General features: G+C 42.8%; 1 protein-coding gene across 2 annotated transcripts in view; it reads left to right on the top strand.

Annotated features, from left to right (window-relative positions):
• pik3r2 (phosphoinositide-3-kinase, regulatory subunit 2 (beta)) overlaps positions 1-23,664 on the top strand; it is a gene marked incomplete at its 5' end in the record, with an annotated part of 47,903 nt that extends 24,239 nt beyond the window's left edge. The window contains 14 exons of one of the 2 annotated variants that reach the window (XM_080543361.1): positions 4,685-4,777; positions 9,029-9,103; positions 9,706-9,837; positions 10,478-10,682; positions 11,655-11,740; positions 12,088-12,193; positions 12,924-13,022; positions 14,863-15,043; positions 16,316-16,441; positions 17,339-17,481; positions 18,096-18,272; positions 19,194-19,265; positions 20,364-20,537; positions 23,392-23,664. In XM_080543361.1, coding sequence (XP_080399487.1) covers positions 4,685-4,777; positions 9,029-9,103; positions 9,706-9,837; positions 10,478-10,682; positions 11,655-11,740; positions 12,088-12,193; positions 12,924-13,022; positions 14,863-15,043; positions 16,316-16,441; positions 17,339-17,481; positions 18,096-18,272; positions 19,194-19,265; positions 20,364-20,537; positions 23,392-23,605 — 1,883 coding nt within the window. In that variant the 3' untranslated portion in view covers positions 23,606-23,664. Of the gene's footprint in view, positions 1-4,684; positions 4,778-9,028; positions 9,104-9,705; positions 9,955-10,477; positions 10,683-11,654; positions 11,741-12,087; positions 12,194-12,923; positions 13,023-14,862; positions 15,044-16,315; positions 16,442-17,338; positions 17,482-18,095; positions 18,273-19,193; positions 19,266-20,363; positions 20,538-23,391 lie in introns of both variants that reach the window. The other variant, XM_080543360.1, reaches the window with a different exon arrangement.
• Positions 23,665-23,919: the final 255 nt, after the last annotated feature.

The raw sequence follows: 23,919 nt of genomic DNA, 5'->3' as shown, positions 1-23,919 counted from the left end.
AACGGCCTTATCCAACCTGCTTTGGCTATGCCCCACTGCCTGGATTTGACAAACCAAACTCTATAAATCAGAGAAAATAATTGTATCTGTAACCTTCAGAGATGTGCTAACATCCTACTTCTTGTTCAGAGATAAGTGTAGGTGAACTAAGAGACTAACTAGAGAGGCCTAGCTGCTGGTGAGAGACTCAAAGTAGACCTTTAAACCTCCACACAGCAGACAAGCCCATCCCAGCGTGAATAAAGCTGGTTACTGTTATCACATGATTATACTGCACTCTTGCTCTCTCTGTTTCTCTCTCTCTCTCTCTCTCATCTTCTCTCTCTCACTGTTCCTTCTCTGCTGCTCTCTCCGTGGCAGACTCCCAGGGCATGTCGAGTCGCAGGCCTGCCTGCCAGCGTGCAGACTCACTGCCGAGGAGGTTCTAATTGAGTAATGATGAGTTGGTTCTCTCTCCAAAAACACAAAGATGACTCCAGGGCCACAGCTGTTTTTTCAACCCCCAAAAAACAGAAAAAGGGGGGAAAAAGCAGTTTTCCTTTGCACGAAATCCTATGCCATCCCGTGTGTGTGTGTGTGTGTGTGTGTGTGTGTGTGTACGCCTGTGTGTCTGTGTGCGAGCGCCTGTGTGTGTGCACGCCTGTGCCTGTGTGTGTGTGTGTGTGTCCGTCTGTGTGTGTGTGTGCGCCTGTGTGTGTGTGCGAAAGAAAGAGAGAGATGGAGTTATTCTTCTGGTAGATTATAACATTTATTTTCCTCCCACCCACGTCCAAAGTATTGGAATACATTTGTTTTGTGGTTTTATACTCTATATTTTAGCTTGTTTGTCTATTTGATTTGATTTCCCAATTTTATTAGTTGTGGCCCACCCAACCCCAAGTGCATACTGTATGAGTGGTACCATGCTTGGCTGAACCTTTGTGGATTGCCTTCAGGCTTGTTGAAAAGACTAATCACCATACTCTGCTTTTTTAAAGCAATATTTATTGTATTTGTTAAACTATATAACAAATTAAGTATAATATGTGGTATAATATATCCTATTGCCCTCAAGTGAGTACTAATCCAGATGTTTATTTTATCAAGAATAGTTTTTGTTCTCGTCTATTGTAATCCTATATGAGAATATGTATTGGTGAAAAAGTCACAGTAGAGAAAATTAGATTAGATTAGATTAATCTGAACAATTGCTACAAGGGGGCCAACCATGCCTTTACCCAATGTTCAATGGTGTGAGAGAGAGAGAGAGAGAGAGAGACTGACTGAGAGTCTGTGTGCATACATGTGAGTGCATACTGCATGAGATCAAGATAGGAGAGGAGGAGGAGGAGGACTGATGAAAACTATTGAGAGAGAGAGAGAGAGAGAGGGGGAGAGAGAGGGGGAGTGCACCGGGCGGTGCTGCGTGCTAGCGCAAGCTAGAGGGAAAAGCTAAGCAAAGTTTCCATGTTTAACATGCAGCAGCAGAGAGCGGAGAGAGAGAGAGAGAGGAGAGGAATGTGCTGACGCAGCGTTTTCATCTGAACTCCCCAAATTAATAATCAGCCGCGGTTTAGCCGTGCACTGCCAGGAGCAGGAGGCTGCCAAGCCCTCAGCCTCGGAGCGGAGCGGTGGGGCCGAAAAGGAGGCTCTGGCAGACTGCCACGTTTTTTTTTTTTGCTTGTTCAGGAGTTTTGATTAAATCCTTTATTGTGCTCTGCTCACGCAAAGGTCCAAGGCGAAACAGGCGCAGAAAATGACTGTAGGGGTGGAAAAAGAAAGGAAAAATGGGATCTATCTTTTTTTTTTCTTGCCTCTTTCTTGCCTTCTCGTTTAATTTAGGCCTACTATATGGGGAGTTAGTTGTCATGTAGATGAAAAAGTTTTTGCACATTATCAACAGTTGCTGCTGGGTCTGGTTGGTTTAGTTTCTTTTTGCTATGCCGCCTTCTTTTGTTTTTCTTCTTAATGATACTGTAATTTGCTTTCATAGAGCGCCTATTTCTTTTTGAATTATATGAATATCTAATTTAAGGCTTGAGGCTTGGCAATAATGTTTTTATCTACCAGTAATTCCTGTTTGTGGATATTATTCTATTGTTACCAGAGTTCCCTCCATATGTGTCCAAATGTGAAATGAGAAGCAGAATATTAGGCCAGATACAGATACAGTGCTCTGTGTATGAAACGGGACACTGAAGCAATTACTATGTGGTTAACATAGGGATTGTCAGCTTTTATTTGAGGGTATTTGTGTACATATTGGTTTCGCCATTTAGAAATAAACACTTTTTATACATAATCCCCCTATTTGAGGGTACCCAAAAGTAATGGGACAGATTCATCATATGTCCAAATAAAGTAAACTCATGTTTAGTATTTGGTGGACAATCCTTTGCATGCAATAACTGCCTGAAAATCTACGAGCCGTTTACATTTACAGCATTTAGCAGGCACCTTATTCCAAAGCGATTTACATTTGACACACATTTGACTAAGTAAGTGAATCATCAATCAACCAGTCGTAGCAGGAAAGGTAATCTAGCTCAGGCCAGCTGCCATTGGCATTCGTCGTGCTTTTTAAATTATTATTATTATTATTATTATTATTTTAATAGTAGACACTGGATAGGCATTACAAGTGCAAGGGGGTAGTAGAAATCTCAAGAGAAACAGTCGGGGGGAAGCATGTGTCTCTGGAGACACAGTGCAGGGGGGTAGTAGATGTCTCAGGAGACACAGTGCTGGGGGGTAGTAGATGTCTCAGGAGGAGCAGTGCTGGGGGGTAGTAGATGTCTCAGGAGGCACAGTGCAGGGGGGTAGTAGATGTCTCAGGAGGAGCAGTTAAGATGTAGCCTGAAACGATGGGTCTTCAGTCTCCGGCGGAAGATGAGGAGTGACTGCAGTTCTGACAGCCGTGGGAAGCTCGTTCCACCAGCGGGGAGCCAGTGTAGTGAAGAGACGTGATCGGGCAGCATGACTGCCTCGTTGGCGTAGAGGTGGTGTGGCCAGTCGGCCAGCAGAGGTGGAGGAGCGAAGTGAAGGGGCTGAAGTCTGGGGGGTGACCATTGCTTGCAAGTAGGCTGGGGCTGTCCCTTTTGCTACCCTGTAGGCGAGCACCAGGGTCTTGAAGGAGGGGGAGATGGGAGATGAATTTGGCCAGGAGTGCATTGCAGTAGTCGAGGCGGGAGACGACCAGTGACTGGGTCAAGAGTTGCACTGCTTCTCTGGTGAGGAATGGACGTATCCTTCTGATGTTGTAGAGGAAGAATCTGCAACATCAGATCCCCTCCTCTGACCTTCATGTGTCCTCTCCAGTTAACTTGTCAATAGCGTTGCTGGTTTACGTTGGGTATTTGAGGAGATGGTCATGTGTGTTGACAAGCTAGAGGTCGCAAGTTCGGGACTCGGTTGGAGAAACGTGAATTGCCGGGCTACTGTTCGCAACAATTTGATGTCTGTTTCATTGGAGCGTGACCCTGATACACAGTTGGGCTCAGCTTGATGGCTGGGCTTACTGTGGTGTGAGTTTAGAGGGGTGACTGTAACTGAGTTGAGATGGTAAACTCACTACTCAAGTTAAAATAGTCCCACCCACGCTATCGAACAGCAAGCTTTTTCGATAACTGGTTTACATTGGGTATTTGACGAGCCGGTCAGGTGTGTTGGTAAGAGGTCTGTTCAAAGTCAAATGATGGGGCTATTGTTTCGCAATAATTTACGTCTGTCTCATAGGCCAAAGGAATACTTCTACAGAAAAATATGCTCACCATAATTATGAAAACCACCAAAACAATTGTCCCACCAATCAGAAACACTCGCCGGAAGGTAGGAGTGAATTTATCAGACTGTTCAGACAACCATCTGCAGAACACGTCAGCAGCCAAACTATAGGCTTCACTGCAAGGTGCAAACAGCAGAAAGTATTCTGAAAATTTCAGGGCCAAAAAGTGAAAAGTTCGACTGGTCAAATGAGATTGAAGTCCATGCATTTAATTTCCTGATGATAATAAGATTTTAGGCCAAAATATACCATTGATGATGTAACTGCTGACAGCAACAGAAGAATGTATTGAAGTGTACAGAAACACATTGTCTGCTCAAGTAAACCAAATGCCTGCAAATTCATTGGATGGCGCTTCATCATACAAGTCAATGACCCAAAGCATAGCAACTAGGGATTTTTTCCGGGCCAAAAATATTCTTAACTGGCCACGTCCTTCAGATTTAAATCCAATTGAAAATGCATTTCACTTCCTGATAATAATATAAAACAAACAAACAACTGAAGATGGCCATAGTACAGGCCTGGTAGAACATCACCAGAGAAAATACCCAGTGTCTGGTGGGGTCAATGGGTCGCAGACTTCAGGCAGTTATTGCATACCAAGGACTGTCGACCAAATACTAGTGTTGTCATTCCTGAATAGTGAAACCAACCATGTACAAAAATACACTGAAATCAAAAGCTGACAATCTATACAATCTAAACCTCATAGTAATTGATTGATTTCAAATCCAAACTTTTAGAATATAAACCCAAAAGAAAAGTATGTTCCTTACTTATGCAAGGCACTGTATATTCACGTTTTAGGACAAGCAATAGTCTACTTTGCTCCTCTGTGTCAATTACTGACTCTTGAAATCTTGTTTATGGTGGCGCCAAAAAATGTAACCATGATTTGTGTTGTTTGTGTTGTTTCAGCTGTTTCTCTTCTGGATTTGACCGGACTGTACACACCTGCAGAGACGGCTCCCCCCATCCTGGTGAACCTAGTGGAGGCTATTGAAAAGAAAGGTATACACACACATCACTTTACTATTATGGACATTGTGGTATCCATTGGCGGACTCGGGCTGTTTGAAGGGCAAGGGGGGCAAAAAGGAAAAAAGGGCACCTACTGCACAACATGGGACCCCATCAGTGCACATGGTCAAGTTTAGACCATTGGAAGGGCAGCCAATAGGGCACATCCTCTAATTTTGCCACTCAAAAGGGCACTTTAGTGCAATGTTTTTCAACCGTGGGGGCACATGGTCAAGTTTAGACCATTGGAGGGGCACCAATAGGGCACGTCCTCTCATTTTCGCCACTCAAAAGGGCATTTTTGCCACTCAAAAGGGCACTTGAGACGTTTTTCAACCGTGGGGGCACCAGGAGGGGCGGTCGCCCAGTGGTGATATCCCTCTCACTGTGACCAGGGGATTTGCACACACCCAAGCTAGAGAACGACACAGACACCCGTTTAGGCTTTAGCCCTAGGGCACATTTAATAAGGAATAATTAACACAGGGGGTCAAAGTCAAACTTAGATTCAGCTCCTTCAAACTGTAAGGATCAGGGGGCTGTAATCAACTACGGTTCTTCTCAGGTCGAGGATAGATGGGGTAGAAGGATAGCCGGGGGGCTCTGGTGTGGTGAGATAGGGACTGGTGCTATGGAGATAGCATACAACACATTAATAAAGACACTCTGAAATAAGTTGCCGCTGCACGGCTCTCACCCTACGCCACGGTCCGGGTAGGGGTTCGCCGTCTGCCTAGTCTCCGGCTGTCGGGGCCTCTCCACTAGGCTGTGCCCGACTGGTGTCTCTGGTGTCTCTGGGGTAGGAGGTGGGCCAGAGGTGGCTCCGTGGGGGTAGTCGTTTGGTGTCCCGTCACTCTAGCCTCCGGCTGTCGGGGCCTCTCCACTAGGCTCTCCTAACCCGACTGGTGCTATGGAGATAGCATAAAACACATTAATAAGGAACACTCTGGAATAAGTTGCCGCTACACGGCTCTCACCCTATGCCACGGTGCGCCCCGGTTCTCTTGTGTCCTCAGTGGGTAGCAGTGTCCCCCAGGTCCGGCTTGCCATCTCCCTCTCTTTATGTGGGGTTGCCGGTCCCTGGCACAGCTGCCTCGCATCCACTTAACGAGACCATGGTTGGTGCAGCGCTGATTGGCTGATGCGGGACAGCTGTGTGAGTGGAAAGCTCCCTCTCTCTCTCTCTCTCTCTCTCTGGTGGCTCTGCCTAGGGGTTTGTGGCCACTCCTGTAGGCCCGACTCATGAGTGACAGTGAGAGGGATGCCACAACATACACACACACATGATTCTAGTAGAAACCATTCAGTGACACAAATTTAATAAGAATATCTGCATGATACAGTGCCCTATATAATTATTGTGACAGTGAAGCAATTGTTCTTCTTTTGGCTCTGTACTACCAAAAGTTTGGTTTTGAAATCAAACAATTACTATATGGTTACAGTAGAGATTCTCAGCTTTTATTTGAGGGTATTGTCTACAAACAGTATTGGTTTGACCATTTAGAAAGGACAACACTGTGCCCCGCGGTGGTGTAGCGGTCTAAGCACTGGCCACTAGTGCAAGCTGCCCACCGGGGCCGGGGTTCGTATCCCGGCTCGCCAGATCCAGATATGGCCGAGGCACACGGGAAGCGGCATATTGGCCGGCCGCTTCCGAGGGTGGTATAGGAGTATTTCTGGACTAGGATCCGTCGCGCAACACCGCCCCCGTCTGGTGCTGGAGTAACGGTACTGGGCTCGAGGAGCCAGTCAGCCTAGTCTGCCTGGCGGCCTCCTCTGGGACTGCCGGCCACGGGGTCGTGCGGCGGATCCTATGCAATAGGCAGGGGATAATTGGATGCTACGTTGGGTTGAATTGGCTACCAAATTGGGTGAAAAAGGGATAAAATCTGAAAAACAAATAAAAAAAAGAAAAAAAAGAAAGGACAACACTTTATACATAGTCCCCCTATTTCAGGGCATCGAATGGGAAAATTGGCTTAAGAGGGGTTCCTGGTCACATGTGCTCCGTCACATCATTGTGACATCATAAGAGAGCTGTCAATGTCTCGTATTGATTCTAGGCTTTGTGTTTACCTTTGGAGTTCTGCTATTGGTGTCTGTCAACATGAGGACCCAGAGGGGTGTCAATGAGAGTGAAGGAAGACATTATTATTATTATAGAAGAAACATAAACCCCAAAAAAAGTCAACAGTTGACATCATTAGAAAGAAGGAAAAAAAGCACTGAGCTCAGCAATCGCCAACAGGCTGGTGGGCCAAGGAAGACTTCTACAGTTGATGACCAAATAATTCTCACTATAGGTGTGAATATTTCGGAGACTACCATCCGCAAAATATCAGAATCAGAATCGCTTCCATTACATCTCACCAGGGCTGGACTGGGACAAAAATTAGGCCCTGCCATGTGGCTCAGACCGGCCCAACACAATCGGTCCGACACCGCCGATCAACATGCTGGCAGTCTGTTGAATATACCATTTGTAAAAAAAAAACTATAGAGCGGAGTAAGTGACATGGACAGCAAGTATACCAATGCAAGTGTGAACCAGTGTACTCACTCACTGTTGACGTACTCCACGGTGATGAGACATGGCTGCTGTATCTGTAGTAGGCCTAGCCCCCACAGTCAATCCAGAGAACATATCTGTCAGTTTCTGACATTTTGAGGCATCCTCTAGCTTCTTACTTTTTTTCTCCCTAATTTTCTGGGCACCCCCTTTCACTATCTTATCTACGAACATGACACTGCACTTGGGTTGTCGCCGAGGGATCAGAGTGGGGGAGGGGGCCGATGGACAGCAGGGCCTAAGCATGTGATTGGGGGGGGGGGGCGGCCCGACCAGCCCAAAACTAGCGCGGCCCACCTGCCAGCAGGCAGGTAGATTGTATGGCCAGTCCAGCGGTGCATCTCACTGTACAAGAACTCTTGTAACACAAGAGTACAATTATTTGGTTCCTCAACAGTGGCATTGCAGCATTCAGATACAATACCACAATAATAATTAAGTAAATACTTCACCATCGAACTACAGAGGCTTCACTGCAAGGTGAAGTTTCTCATTTATTGAGGATGTTTCTTTAAAAAACAAAAAAAAACAAAGAAACCACTGACTTTGACGATACCCAGGGATGTTTTGAAATTAAGATTAGAACTATCACATGGCACCTTTAAACATTGCGGCTAGCGCTTCATTACTGACAGTGTGTGTTCTCACTTGTGTGTTTCTGCTGTGTGTTTTGGCCTGCCCTTGTCTGTGCTGAACAAGAGGCTTGCAGGTTTATTCACAACTACATTAGGAACACGCTCAGGAGGATTTCCTCATTCATAGTCCTCTCACTTTCTTTTTCTCTCTCTCACACACACACACACACACACACACACACACACACACACACACACACACACACACACACACACACACAGACACACCTAACACATTTTGAACAGATGTACTAATTTCATGTTTTTGCCTCTTGACTGTACAATGCACACTTACAGTTCCATGTACATTATTACACTTTCAGCAAGTCTATCCTTTCCTGTGTCTCTCCATGTCTCACTGCCCCCCCCCCCCCAGACTCTCAAGCTGTCTAGACCGGAATACTTTCCTGGAAAGTCTAAAACACGTTTTCTTCTAATCAGGTGGTGGCATAGATGGCTAACAGTAGATGTCCTCCCTATCTCTTCTCCCCTAAATGTATTCCTATGTCTAGGATCTTTCAGGGTATCCGCGGTGTCTTGAAAAGTATTAAAAGTTGATAAATACATTTTGGGAAAATCAAGACCCTTAATAAGTATTAAAAAGTCTTATCACGATTTTAGGAGGTCTTGAATTTTGTAAGTATTTTTCTGAATTAGGCTCTGTCCAAAGAGTTTGAGTCCTAAAAACGTTTAGTAAAAGTTCGTGAATTTATTCGTTTTATTAAAAAACAAAGATGAACCGGAAATTCTGTTGTATGATAGTGGTCTAGTCTATTGCAAACTGAAACTGTTAAGTTAAAGGTGTCACTCATGTACACGGTTACAGCTCGAAGTGGCAGTGAGGTCTGGAAAAATATTGACAAGGTCTTTAAAAAGTCTTAGAAAGGTATTGGAATTAACCTCAAGATTCCTGTATATACCCTGTCTTTACATGAAATGTTCAACTGTGGCTGTCAGCTATTGGTCAAGTCAAGCAGTCATGCATAGAGGATCTCCTCCAGAGGAATGGCGAGCTAACGTGTTGATCTGCCGCAGGTCTGCACTTCAAGACACTTTATCGGACACCTGTCACCTCTGCCTCTTACAGTCCAACACAGAGCCTCGGTACTGGTGAGTACTGGTATTGTACTGGTATTGTTTCATTATTTTCTTCCACTCTGGGGAATTAAAGTAGTTATGATTCTGATTATAGCTTTCCATACCAGTATGTAGTTGATGTTGAGAGAAGAAGAGACATTTGATGCATTTGATGCTGGTAATTGTTATCATGAAGTGAATATCAAAGATTTTAGCGTTTAGCAACCAGAAATGTGCCGTCATTTTTCTCACCGTGGAAATCCTACCCATGATGCAATTCACCTCAAGGATTCACACTTACTTTGTCATAGGAGAAAAAAAATAAGAATGAATGAAATTCTACCAGCAGCAGGGAGCTGTGAGCTTAGAATTCTAAGGTTCTATCTCCGTCTAGGGTAGTTCAGAGATATTGAGCGTCAATGTTTTTACATTCCATTATGTTTTGTGAGATGGAACCTTTGTATTTTATGAATTACTAACTAAAACATTTCAACATTTTAAAAATAACACCACACAGGCATTAATAAACACCTAATGGATCAGATTATGTAAAAAACTCAATTTTGACAAAGATTGAGATAGAATCTTATAATTCTATCGTCACGATCTGTCTCTTTCCTCTTTCCTTCCTCCAGAGTTGGAGCTCGGCCAGAGCGACGTGGGCGCCCTGTCGGAGCGTCTCCTCCGGTACCTGCAGGAGCTGCCGTCCCCCGTCATCCCCCCCTGTGTTTACCCAGACCTCCAGGCTGCGCTGCAGCAGGGCACGGGTACTTGCCACATTTCACTCACCCCTGCTTGTGTGGAACCTATTCGGTTGTTAAGTCTGACGTCAAACGTGACGTTTAGCAATTTCCGGGTCCAAACCAGAAATTCCCCGCACCAGAGTACCAGTGTACTACAGCGGTAGAATGACAGTTCAATCGTTTTTTTAGACTCGGATCTATTCATACAACAAGGGACACAACAGCACTTTCCCGTTTTCCACATATATGTCAGCGTCTTTGAGCCTCGGAAAAGCGCTATATAAATATAATGAATTATTATTATTACTGAGGCATTTCGAAGAGAGCGCCTCAGCCAACGTTGGACCCGGAAACACGTCACGACTTAACAACCGAATTCCCTCTCCATCCTCAATGAACATGTTGGTCTATAGAAAGTAACAGAATTAGCATGAGCCCCAAACGGATCAATTGTGTTGAGTAAAATGGTGTGCCTTCTCCCCCTTAGCTAAAAGTATAGGCCCTAGTGTGGAAGTATTGAGGATGAGTTAGCTAGAAATGCTGTAACTCATATAGCCTGTTCCCTTGGTGAGGTCAGGTCTTATGTGTGCATGCGTGCGGCGGTGGGGAGTTTTGACATGTATGGTTTGTGTCCCACTGCTACCCCCCCCCACCCAACACACAGATAGGGCCGTGGCAGGGAGTGGCAAGGCTCTGAGCCTGGTCCTGGAGAGGGCCGTCTCCGTTCCCCTGCATCAACGCCTCACCCAGCAGTACCTGCTCACACACCTGTGCAAGGTGGGCCAGGCGGGGCGGCACAACGGCTTGGATGCACACTCACTGGGGCGGGTCTTTGGGCCGCTGCTGATCCGGGCCAGCTCTACCACTGGGTGAGTGGGATGACATAATTATCGTGACATTTTTGTCAAAATTGAGTTTTTTTACATAATCTGATCCATTAGGTGTTTATTAATGCCCGTGTGGTGTTCTTTTTTAAATGTTTACATTTTTTTAGTTAGTAATTCATAAAATATAAAGGTTCCATCTCACAAAACATAATGGAATGTAAAAACTTTGACGCTCAATATCTCTGAACAACCCTAAACGGAGATAGAACCTTCTCATTCTAAACGGAGATAGAACCTTATCATTCTAAACGGAGATAGAACCTTCTCATTCTAAACGGAGATAGAACCTTATCATTCTAAACGGAGATAGAACCTTATCATTCTAAACGGAGATAGAACCTTATCATTCTAAACGGAGATAGAACCTTCTCATTCTAAACGGAGATAGAACCTTATCATTCTAAACGGAGATAGAACCTTATCATTCTAAACGGAGATAGAACCTTATCATTCTAAACGGAGATAGAACCTTATCATTCTAAACGGAGATAGAACCTTATCATTCTAAACGGAGATAGAACCTTATCATTCTAAACGCAGATAGAACCTTATCATTCTAAACGGAGATAGAACCTTATCATTCTAAACGCAGATAGAACCTTATCATTCTAAGCTCACGATATAGCACAGGTCCTGGAGTGCTTTTAGTCTGCCCCGCAACATTCTGTTGAATAACCTGATTAGTGCACATGTATGCTGGGCTGCCATAAAAGTCTGCAATTAAAAGTCTATCTTCTACACGAAAGATAATACTGTTTCAATTCTGCATTCACATTAAAAACGACGTTCGTTCTCATGTCAATCACCGTCCATTCACTTTGCATCTAAGCCGGACATGACATAATGAGTCAGTGTGTAGGTAACATAGACACGGCTGTTCTAGTGTCAACTGTCACTTTCAAATTAACCTCAAGATTCCTGTATACAGTATACCCTGGTGTTGTTGATTGACAGGCTGGCGATGGAGGAGGAGTTCCCTGCTCTAGCACTGGAGAGGCTGCTGATGGAGCGGGCCATGGAACAGGAGCTCACTCCACCAGGCAAACTAAAATCATCTAAATAATTAGCATACAACTAAGAATGTGTATAAGTAGCCTACTGTACAGTGTTTTAGAATGTATCAGGAAAATAATGGTTTGCATTATTTAGATACTTTATGTTTGGTTGACTTACAGTCTTAAAGCTGAACTAAGGATCAATGGAAAAAAAATATCATAAGTAACAATAGATAAACACATCAATGGATATACACATGATATCCATTGATGTGTTCTCAACACATTAAAAGATGATAAAAATCATCTGGCTTGTGTTTTAGGATCTACCGCTTGTCCAAGCTTTTTCTAAGTAATGGGTCTCCTTGTCTTTTTTGTGTTTGGGTGATTAGTTCTTCCAGCCAAGCCGGTCAAGGCCAAAGCTACGTCCCCCCCGGTCGTCACTGAGATCAGCAGCACACTGAGTGATGCAGAGTGGTACTGGGGGGAGATCTCCAGGTAAAGAAACACTCATGTTAAAATGGCATTTTTCAAATCTTAGCTTGGCAAATTGTACACCACAGCAGAAAAATAGTTAATAAAAGTTCAGTATTTCAATGTTAGCACAATCCAAAAGTGTGGTTTGTATACTGTACATGTATTTATATATATGTTACGGTACATATGGGTAAACTAGGGTTAGGGTTAGGTGCTAGGGTGACTTGGTACATGCTGGCATGTCTAACCCTAACCCTAACCCTACCCCTAACCCTAACCGTAGCACCCTAGCACCTAACCCTAACCCTAGTTTTCCCACATGTACCATATTCTCACATGTACCGTAACATATACACTATATGGACAAAAGTATGTGGACACATCGTCTGGGGCTGTTTACAGGCCCCATAGTTCCAGTGAAGGGAAATCTTAATGCTACAGCATACAATGCGATTGTAGAGAATTTGTACCACTTTGTGGCAACAGTTTGGGGAAGGCCCTTTCCAGTTTCAGCATGACAAGGCCCCCATACACAAAGTGAGGTCCATAATGACATGGTTTGCCGAGTTTGGTCTGGTCACAGAGCTCAGACCTCAACCCCATCGAACGAACACCTTTGGGATGAATTGGAACGCCGACTGCGAGCCAGTCCTTCTCGCCCCAACATCAGTGCCCTACCTCATTAATTAATGCAAGTATTCAGGTTCACAGTAACCAATCACTGGCCTCTAAATCTGCCTCTGTATTCCAGAGAGGAAGTGAATGAGAAAATGAGAGATACACCGGACGGGACGTTCATGGTCCGTGACGCATCGAGCAAGTTGGAAGGAGAGTACACACTGACCCTCAGGTGATTTACTCCGAGTATTGATGTAAAGAATAGATGTTGTTATACATTGTTCACAAGAGTGTCCCGACAAGTGAATAGTTGACTATTCTCTGATAATTCTCATGGTTTGTTGAATGGAATGTTGATATCTTCCTACTGTTCTTATTGGGATACTTGTCTTGTGTATACAGTGGGGGAAATAAGTATTTAACGCGTCAACATTTTTTAAAATTCAACATATTTGCATTGCAGCTATTCACATGGAATTTCGACCAGACATTGGTATTAACTCAATACAACTACACAGCTAAAGAAATTGTAACACTCCAACACACCATAAAAAGGTTACGTGCAATAAAGGGGAATGACACAGGAAAGAAGGGTTGAACACGCTAACTAAAATGTATTAAATACTTGGTGGAGAAGACTTTGTTTCCAATGACAGCTTCAAGGCACTTCCTGTACGGAAAAAGAAAATCTCTCACAGTGATCAGGTGGGATTTTGGCCCGTTCTTCAACAAAGACAGTCTTTAAATCTTGAAGATTCCGGGGGGCCCTCTGGTGAATCTTGATCTTCAGTTCCTTCCCCAAATTCTCTATTGGATTTAAATATCCGATTGACTAGGCCAGTCTGACTCCTTTTGCAGTATGTTTTGGATCGTTGTCCTGCTGGAAGATCCACCCGTGTCTCATCCTCATCATCCTGGTGGATGACAACAGTCTTTTGTCAAGAACTTCCCGGTACATGGCTCCACTTATGTAGTACCCTTCGATAATTTGGATTCCACCAGTACCATGTGAAGAGAAACAGCCCCCATGCCACCTACTTCACTGTAGATATGGTATTTTTAGGATCATATGCAGAGCCATTTCTCCTCCAAACATGGCGCGTCATATTGTTGCCAAAAAGTTTTAAACATTTTGTCTCGTCTGACCAGACTACATTCTCCCAGTAATCTACAGTTCAGCCAAATGTTCTGTAGTAAACTTCAAACGAGCTTCAACATGCCTTTTCTTCAATAATGGAGTCTTCCGGGGTGACCGCAAATGGAGACCGTGGCAGTGGAGTGTATTGCCTGTTGTTTTCTTTCCGACAACTGTACCCTCTGCTCCAGGTCTTCCTGGAGCTCTGCTCGAGTGGTCCTTGGCTCTTGGGCTACTCTTCTGACGAACCTTCTGACTGCCCGGTCAGAGATCTTGTGAGGCGCTCCTGTGCGTAGCCGGTTGATAGTAGAGTGATGTTCCTTCCACTTGCGGATAACGGCCCCAACGGTGCTTATAGGAAGATTCAGGAGTTGAGAAATCTGTCTGTAACTAGTGCCATTATTACTGTGCTGCTTAACAATCTTGTTGCGAAGGTCTTGGGATGGGCTCTTTGCCTCTACCCATCGTGAGATGTTTCTTGCAGGAAAGTAGTGACACATTAGTTGTTTACTTGCATTCAGACGTTGGAAACCCTTTTTTTCAAAGAGTGGCAGTACTTACCCACCAACACGCACTAACTCAGGTGATTCTAATTAGCACAGGTAGGAGAACTCATTAGTGGCATAAGCTGGTTTAGTGCTTTTTTCCTTACTGTGTTCAATACTTCTTTCTGTGTCATTCCACTTTATTGCACATAGCTTTTTTAATGGATTGGAATGTCCTGTGTAGTTTTGTTGACTTAATACCAATGTCTGGTCTAAATTTCATGTACAGTAAATCTCCAGCAATGGAAATATGTTGAATTCAATAACGAGTTCCCCAATCCTTATAGAATAGTTTAAAAGTAAGTAATAAATCATTTAAAACAGACAGCTTTTTAGAAAAACAGCTTTTTAGAAAAACAGCTTTCTCAACCGCTCCATTTCTCCACCAATAGGAAAGGAGGCAACAACAAGCTGATAAAGATCTGCTACCGGGGCGGCCTGTACGGCTTCTCTGAGCCTCTCGTCTTCCTCTCAGTGTTGGAGCTCATCAGCCACTACCGCCACGAGTCCCTGGCCCAGTACAACGCTAAACTCGACACCAGGCTCCTCTACCCTGTCTCCAAATACCAACAGGTACAACACAACCTTGTAGTCATAGTTACCATAGTCCTGGTACAGAGTGTCCTTGACAAACCTGGTTTGTTTGAGATGGTTACAAGGTTATTGTTGTGGAACATTTGATTCCAATAAAGAGGAATATACTGTACATTGGTAAACTTGTGTAGTTTATCTATGGCACTGCTCAAAATGCATCTCCGGCTGAATTTGTGTGAAATCCACCTCCGTGAGACGAGTGTGATACAGAGTTGATGGACTCCTCGTGACGTTAGAATTATAAGGTTCTATCTCCATTTTTGTAAAAATTGAGTTTTTTTACATAATCTGATCCATTAGGTGTTTATTAATGCCTGTGTGGTGTTATTTTTTAAAATGTTAACATTTTTTTGTTAGTAATTCATAAAAATACAAAGGTTCCATCTCACAAAACATAATGGAATGTAAAAACTTTGACGCTCAATATCTCTGAACTGCCCTAAACGGAGATAGAACCTTATAATTCTAAGCTCACGTCCTATTGTAGTCAAGGTTACCTGCTGCGTCGGCGCATTGCTACAGAGCACAGCTGCATGGCTCCTGCAGCAGCAGCAGCATAACATTTACGTTCGGGGTCTATTTCTCTCTGATTCATGCGTGTAAACGCCATACAAAGTGTCTGAAATTCTAGGTTTCAATGCCTTTTTACGCTTAAAAATATATTCACTTAGCTGGTAATGGAAGTAGTGTGGTAATGTAATAGAAACATTGATAATAGTAGTACATACATATAACGGACTCACCAGAACTCATCATAAAAGTTCATCAAGAAGGAATACATTTGAAGTTCTTTGCAAAAACTGTTTGGGAGGGATATTTATTCTGTGTCCCAGCATGCAACGCTTCACATCTCTGGTGTAGCAGGTTAAATGACTGCGCTGACTGACTGACTGCGCTCCTGTACTATTGACACCTTTTATTGAATTATGCCTAGTGCCTTATTGTCTTCAAATGGCAAGATACTGCTAATTGTAAATGATCTAATTTGTCACTTATGTCCTGTACTATTGTCACTTTTTAAATTATCTTGAATTATGCCCTTATTGCCTTAGTCTTGTGTTGCAATGTCAGGAATCGAAGCCTAAGAATTTTACTCTCTTAGACTCGTGTAATGTGACGTAACAATAAACTTGAAACTTGACTAGTACATTCACATTTGCACGGAATCCATCCAGGTGTAGCAGCACCTACCTACCTACGTAAGTGTCTGTTTTTATCCTCCCGTTGACTATTGTGTTTAACTTCTCTCAGGAGCAGCTGGTGAAGGAGGACAGCATCGAGGCGGTGGGCGAGCAACTGAAGGTCTACCACGAGCAGTACCAGGAGAAGAGCCGCGAGTACGACGTCCTCTACGAGGAGTACACACGCACCTCACAGGTATGTGTACACTTCTTTCTACAGGGTCATCATTAGTCCCCTACCCCTACCCATCTCCCCTAACCCTGCTACCCCCCCTCCCCCCCTGACACGCATACAGCCTCCTCTACCCCAAACCATCTCCCCTGTCCCTACCACCCCTCCCCATTTGCTAACTCTGTGTTCCATGGGCTCATGTTATCTGTTGCTTGTTGTTTCTGTGTTTTCCGTTTCTCCCATATTGTCAGCGTCTTTGAGCCTCGGAAAAGCGCTATATACATTTAATGAATTATTATTATTATTATTATTATTACCTGTAGGAGAGGAGATAAGGAGAGCATTTTCCTTTTTTACAGAATTTGGATGTAGATGTCTTTATTGACCGCCTACATGTTCCCCTTTTGTATCTCACAGGGTATCCTTGGTGTCTTGAAAAGTATTAAAAGTTGATAAATCAATTTTGGGAAAATCAAGACCCTTAATAAGTATTAAAAAGTCTTATCACGATTTTATGAGGTCCTGAATTTTGTAGGTATTTTTCTGAATTAGACTGTCCAAAGAGTTTGAGTCCTAAAAACGTTTAGTAAAAGTTCGTGAATTTATTAGTTTTTATTAAAAAAACAAAGATGAACCGGAGATTCTGTTGTATGATAGTGGTCTAGTCTGTTGCAAACTAAAAATGTTAAGTTAAAGGTGTCACTGATGTGACCGGTTACAGCTCGAAGTGGCGGTGAGGTCTGGAAAAATCTTGACAAGGTCTTTAAAAAGTCTTAGAAAGGTATTGAAATTAACCTCAAGATTCCTGTATATACCCTGAGTAGGTAACATAGACACGGCTGTTCTAGTGTCAACTGTCACTTAGATCCAACTGTCACTTTCAAATTAACCTCAACATTCCTGTATATACCCTGATCTCAGGAGCTCCAGATGAAACGCACGGCTATCGAAGCCTTCAACGAGACCATCAAGATCTTCGAGGAGCAGTGCGAGACCCAGGAGCGATACAGCAAAGAGTCCATTGAGAAGTTCAGACGCGAGGGCAACGACAAGGAGATCCAAAAGTAAGATCCTGATAGTTCTCGTCTATAGTAAATGGTATATTTCAACCACCAATGGTTTATAAAATTGTTACATACAAAGCATATTCTTAAAACTGTGAAATTATTGATTCTTATTCACATAATGACTGAAAGCACCCAAATAATTTCAAAGAAACTCTATCTGTCTGTCTGTCTGTCTGTCTGTCTATCTATATACATCCATCTATCTATCTATCTATCTATCTATCTATCTATCTATCTATCAAAACATCTTTAAAACTTTTCACTACCAAAGTAAGACTTTGCAAGCCCAAAATGTTTGGAAAGGACTCACGTTCGTTTGGAAAACAGCATGAGACCAGCTGAACACATTCTTACAATGATTACAACAATGGCTACCAGTTCTACTCCACTGAAACTCAACCACTAAACCGACCAACTCTACCATTCTCAACCACTACCTCTATCTATCTATCTATCTATCTATCTATGACCTTTTAACATACTATCTAACTTTCTAACCATCGGCCTATCCATCTAACCTTTCAGCTACCTAGCCACCATCATCCATCCTCCTTATATATAGCATTCGAATTACAACTACTAGAATAACGTTTTTCACACTCCCAATTAAGGATCCAGAGCAACTCTGAGCGTCTAAAGTCACGGGTGACGGAGATCCACGACAGCAAGAGGAGGCTGGAGCAGGACCTACGGCAGCAGGCCGCCGACAACAGAGAGATCGACAAAAGGATGAACAGCCTGAAGCCTGATCTCATGCAGCTCAGGAAGATCAGGGATCAATATCTGGTGTAAGGACACACGGCTCATTCTTCTGAAGGACAGTTCGTGAGCTTAGAATGATAAGGTTCTATCTCCGTTTAGAATGATAAGGTTCTATCTCCGTTTAGAATGATAAGGTTCTATCTCCGTTTAGGGTAGTTCAGAGATATTGAGCGTCAACGTTTTTACATTCCATTATGTTTTGTGAGATGGAACCTTTGTATTTTATTAATTACTAACTCAAAAATGTCAACATTTTAAAAATAACACCACACAGGCATTAATAAACACCTAATGGATCAGATTATGTAAAAAACTCAATTTTGACAAAAATTGAGATAGAACCTTATAATTCTAACGTCGCGAGTTTTCACCTGACTACACAAGGAAAGCAAATACGTCATTTGTTAAGCCTACATCGTCTTATTATTAAAGGCCCCTTATGGAGAATGCCAATCTCAAAATGCCAAAAGGATTGTTTTAATTTTGCTGTTGTGTTATACTGTGTCCAGTAGGCTCATTTTGCAAGTGTAAATATATTTATGTATTTAATTTATACTTCGCTTAAGTAGGTTCGCTTCAGTAGTTACATCTACATGAAATCTGTCCAATCGTGACATCGACCCGTGCTGTGACTTTGATGAATGACACAGATTGTGTGCGACCAACAGTTTGATTCATACATTCATACGTTTGACATGAATGTAAGACGGCCACAATATCACTATACCCAAACCTTTGCTCTCATCTGTAAAATGACAATAGTCATTAATTAAAATGACAATAGTCAGTCATATTTTAGCAAGGTATCTATACTTTTACATAAGTATGACTTTCGGGTACCTTTTACACCACTCCAATTTACCATGTAGTGTGTGTTGCTCACAAATCACATGTTCATACCACGTATAAGCAGAATGGACCTCACCTCTGTGTTTCTGGCTGTGCAGGTGGTTGACACAGAAGGGGACGAGGCAGAAGAAGATCAACGAGTGGCTGGGAATCAGGAACGAAGCTGAGGAGTACGTAGTCGGATTGATCCAAGGAGCGATTCGGTTGTTAAGTCTGACGTCAAACGTGACGTTTAGCAATTTCCGGGTCCAAACCAGAAATTCCCCGCACCAGAGTACCAGTGTACTACAGCGGTAGAATGACAGTTCAATCGTTTTTTAGACTCTGATCTATTCATACAACAAGGGACACAGCACTTTCCCGTTTTTCCCATAGCGTCTATCAGCGTCTTTGAGCCTCGGAAAAGCGCTATACAAATATAATGAATTATTATTATTATTACTGAGGCATTTAGAAGAGAGCGCCTCAGCCAACGTTGGACCCGGAAACACGTCACGACTTAACAACCGAATTGGGATTTCATATTTAGAGCTATATTTTTACAGTATATGTGCCCCTTGCTGTTTCTAAAAGCCCAAATTCAACCAGACATGGTTGCCCTAGAATAGATCAAGTATGGGGATAGATCACGTGTTTTGTTTTTGTCTCCTGAAGGACCAATCAATCGTAGATTGACCGTCCATATATAGACCATTTATTTCTGTGGGTCTGACTCCCGGAAAGCTCACAGCACCACTACTTCCTCAAAATGTTTATAGCATCATGCACATCGTGGGACCATTAGAAAATCAAGACCCTTAATAAGTATTCAAAAGTCTTATCACGATTTTATGAGGTCTTGAATTTGTAGGTATTTTTCTGAATTAGACTCTGTCCAAAGAGTTTGAGTCCTAAAAACTTTTAGTAAAAGTTCGTGAATTTATTAGTTTTATTAAAAAACAAAGATGAACCGGAAATTCTGTTGTATGATAGTGGTCTAGTCTATTGCAAACTAAAACTGTTACGGTAAAGGTGTCACTGATGTAAACGGTTACAGCTCGAAGTGGTGGTGAGGTCTGGAAATTAGGAATTGACAAGGTCTTTAAAAAGTCTGAGAAAGGTATTGAAATTAACCTCAAGATTCCTGTATATACCCTGAGTAGGTAACATAGACACGGCTGTTCTAGTGTCAACTGTCACTTAGATCCAACTGTCACTTTCAAATTAACCTCAAGATTCCTGTATATACCCTGAAGTAGTAACCCTCCTGTCTCTCCTGGTGTGTCCAGCTTCTACTCGTTGGTGGAGGAGGACGAGGGCTCGCTCCATCACAACGAGTGCACATGGTACGTGGGCGACATTAAGCGCACCCAGGCGGAGGAGCTGCTACGGGGGAAGTGTGACGGAACCTTCCTGATCCGAGAGAGCCAATCACAGAAGGGCTCCTACGCTTGCTCCGTGGTGTAAGTGTCAATGTCATCATGTCATCATGTCATCATGTCATGTCGGTTAACACTAGAACAGCCATGGGGGGGGCGGGGTCATTTGACCCCTGTGAGTAAAGAAAAATGTTATATCTTTGCACTCGATCAAATTTCAGGACCCTCCTTTCATGACTTTTCCTAGATATGTGCGTTCTTCTACCACCCAGTATAAAATCACTTCAGGATAAGATAGTATAAAGCTGTTTTGCAGTTTTTCTGTGTAGGAGGTAGGCTAAAAAAAGAAGCGCCCTCTAGTGATCTCTGTGTGTAAATACAGGGCTTGACACTTACCTTTTCCCCAGGTAGCACTGTGCTACCATGTTGAAAAATTTAGTAGCACACCAAGAATTTCAGTAGCACAATGAAAATTGTGCAATTTTCGTATGACGACAACAAATGATCATAATCATAACATATCAAAATGACCATAACCGGCTCTTGGCCGTAATAAAAATGGACTCACACAATGTAAAGGGGAAGTAAGAATATTAATTTCAGTTGGCCCACGGTTCGGTATGAACCTCGGTTTTTAATTTTATTTACAAACTGTTTTTTTACTTTATTTTGCTTATACTTATGGAACTTTAACATTTAGACACATTCCAGAATATGACTGGTATATTGTATAATATAAATATATATAAACAAAAAACACTTTCAAATGTAAAAAAAATACATAAACACTTTCAAATGTGACGTGTTGTGGATTGGAACTACAGATCATAAGCTTTCAAATGATGTGTCATACATTGAAATCCGAAAAAAGATGACTAAGTTAGAGTCATTTGAATGTTGTTAGACCTCAGGCACATATAGGGTTAAACTTTGTCATGAAACCGGAAGCAAACGCTGCTAACAGCTAGCGGCTAACAAAACACAGCGCTACGAACGTCTAAACTGTATTTTAATAACATAACAACATGCTGATAGAACATCAACATGCTAAAAACACATAACTACACATAATTAGATGATCACACAGTCCTTGCTTTTGAGCACGTCCTAAAATTAAAGTATATTTACAAGCCATATATCACTTACCGTTAGCCTCAAACAATAACAATGAACCTATTCCACAAAGTATATAGCCGTTTCACGCGAGTGGTTTATGGTTTCACCAGCTGGCGTCAAGCCATTATGCGCATTTTAAGCGCATATAGGACACGCGTGAAGCATTTCTGCGACACGCGTTTCTGTTAACTGTTTTCATTCCCTCATCGCTTATACACATAAGATTGACTGTGCATGACGGTAGTTCAGCAGGCTTGTAGTCGCACTGGTGCTATTGAATGTATTTCAATAGTCGCACAGAAATATATTCACTCGCAAATGCGACCAAAACAGTCGCACTGTCGGGCCCTGGTAAATAGCAGATTTACATTCTAAAAAGGGGGTCTATTTGACCCCCAAGGCGGCTCTACTAGTAGGTAAAATAGGCACGGCTGTTGTAGTGTTAAGCGGTTCATTTTAATGAAGGGGATTTATTCCTAACACAGTTATGTTTCCTTGTTGTACACACCTTGAGTCCCCTACCTTTTGTTGTCATTACAGTCGGGATGTGCCGAACATGTTATACTAATAATTTTAATAATTTAATAATTTTGACATTTAGCAGACGCTTTTAATCCAAAGCGACTTACAATTACAAATTACAGGGACATTCCCCCTGGAGTAACTGAGGGCTAAGTGCCTTACTCAAGGGCACACTAGTAGTGGTGTGGTTTCAGGCGGGATTTGAACTCACAACCTTCTGATCACAAGTCCAACTCACTATCCACTAGACCACCACTACCCCTATACTAACTCAACCGTATTTGTATCCATTAGTTAGGGCATGAACCTCTTAATCAGATGATACTTGTGATTGCACTCTTGGGAGAGTGAGATTTATATGCTTAAAGTTAGGGCGCGGGTGGTTTAGAATGCCATTGAACTGGGCAAGTCGGTCAGGTGCGGACATATTGCGAGTGCCTGCGATGTTTCTTGCAGGAAAGCTTGGTGACAAATGAGTTGTTTACTTGCATTCAGAGGTGGGAAACCCTTTTTTCAAAGAGTGGAGGTACTTACCCACCAACATGCACTAACCCAGCTGATTCTAATTAGCACAGGTAGGAGAACTCATTAGTGGCATAAACTGGATTGGTGTTTTTTCTTACTGTGTTAAATACTTTTTTTCTGTGTCCACAATCCACTTTATTGCACATACCTTTTTTTATGGATTGGAATGTTACAATTTCTTTAGCTGTGTAGTTGTATTGAGTTAATACCAATGTCTGGTCAAAATGTCATGTTAGATAGCTGCAATACTAAGTAATGTACTTACATTTGGGAACTTAGCAGTGAACTCACCTCTCTACATTCTGAGTAAGTAGTTATTTATGTAAACCAGCTCCTTACCTTCTTGTGATTTTTTTCTTTTTCTAAAAGTTTTTTTTTCCCCTTTCCTAACACCAGGGGAGCCACCCCTCCTAAATTTCGTTGTTTGGTACCTGTACTGTAGCAATGACAATAAAGTCCATTCATTCATTCATTCATTCATTCATTCAAGTAAGACTATCTAGTTAAGCTTGGACTACTGATAAGTGGATACCTGTCTTGTTTATTAGTAATAGTGTGATAGCTGTCAGTTTTAAAAAACAAAGGCTTCAGAGTAATTCTAGTGAAACCACTAGTTTCTGGACCTAAGTAGGTGCTAATTTGCAAGTAATCCCCTATATAGTGGATAGACCAGGGGCCGTGTTTCAATGGAAATCTGTCCATTTCTGTCATTCGATCAGTTGACCTCCTCTGATTTTATTCATCTAACTCTTTGGTTTTATCTCCTTGTCTCCAGTGTGGAAGGGGACACCAAGCACTGCGTAGTTTACAAGACGGCCACCGGCTACGGCTTCGCTGAGCCCTACAACCTGTACGGCTCCCTCACCGACCTGGTCCTCCACTACAAGCACGAGTCCCTGGTCCAACACAACGACCAGCTGAATGTAACCCTGGCCTACCCGGTCCTGGCCCAGACCCATCAGAACCACACCCAGAAGCACCCCAGATGAGCAGCGCCGCAGCACAGCACAAAGACCCCGAGCAGACGCTAGCTCCTATAGCATGGCAAAAAAAAGCACACTACGTTACAGTTACCAACTGCATTAAACATGACAAAAAAACTATACGTGTTCGTAGATGAGAACATAAGCACACAGATATGATATAAGCTTCTGACCATAGTTAAGAGGAGCGAGAGAGAATGAGGTCGAGGGGGGGAATGGAGGAGGAAAAAATATAAATATAACGGATGGCGCTTTTTTTTGTGCCTCTGCTACCCCTGTCTAGACAACGTCCCAAGCTGTCATCCCTAGTAAGGACTTGG

This window comes from Nansenia antarctica (genome assembly GCF_963989245.1).
Source record: "Nansenia antarctica genome assembly, chromosome: 12".
Classification (NCBI taxonomy): domain Eukaryota; kingdom Metazoa; phylum Chordata; class Actinopteri; order Argentiniformes; family Microstomatidae; genus Nansenia; species Nansenia antarctica.
The sequence above is the reverse complement of the archived record's forward strand: the minus strand, read 5'-3'. Positions and strand labels throughout refer to the sequence as shown.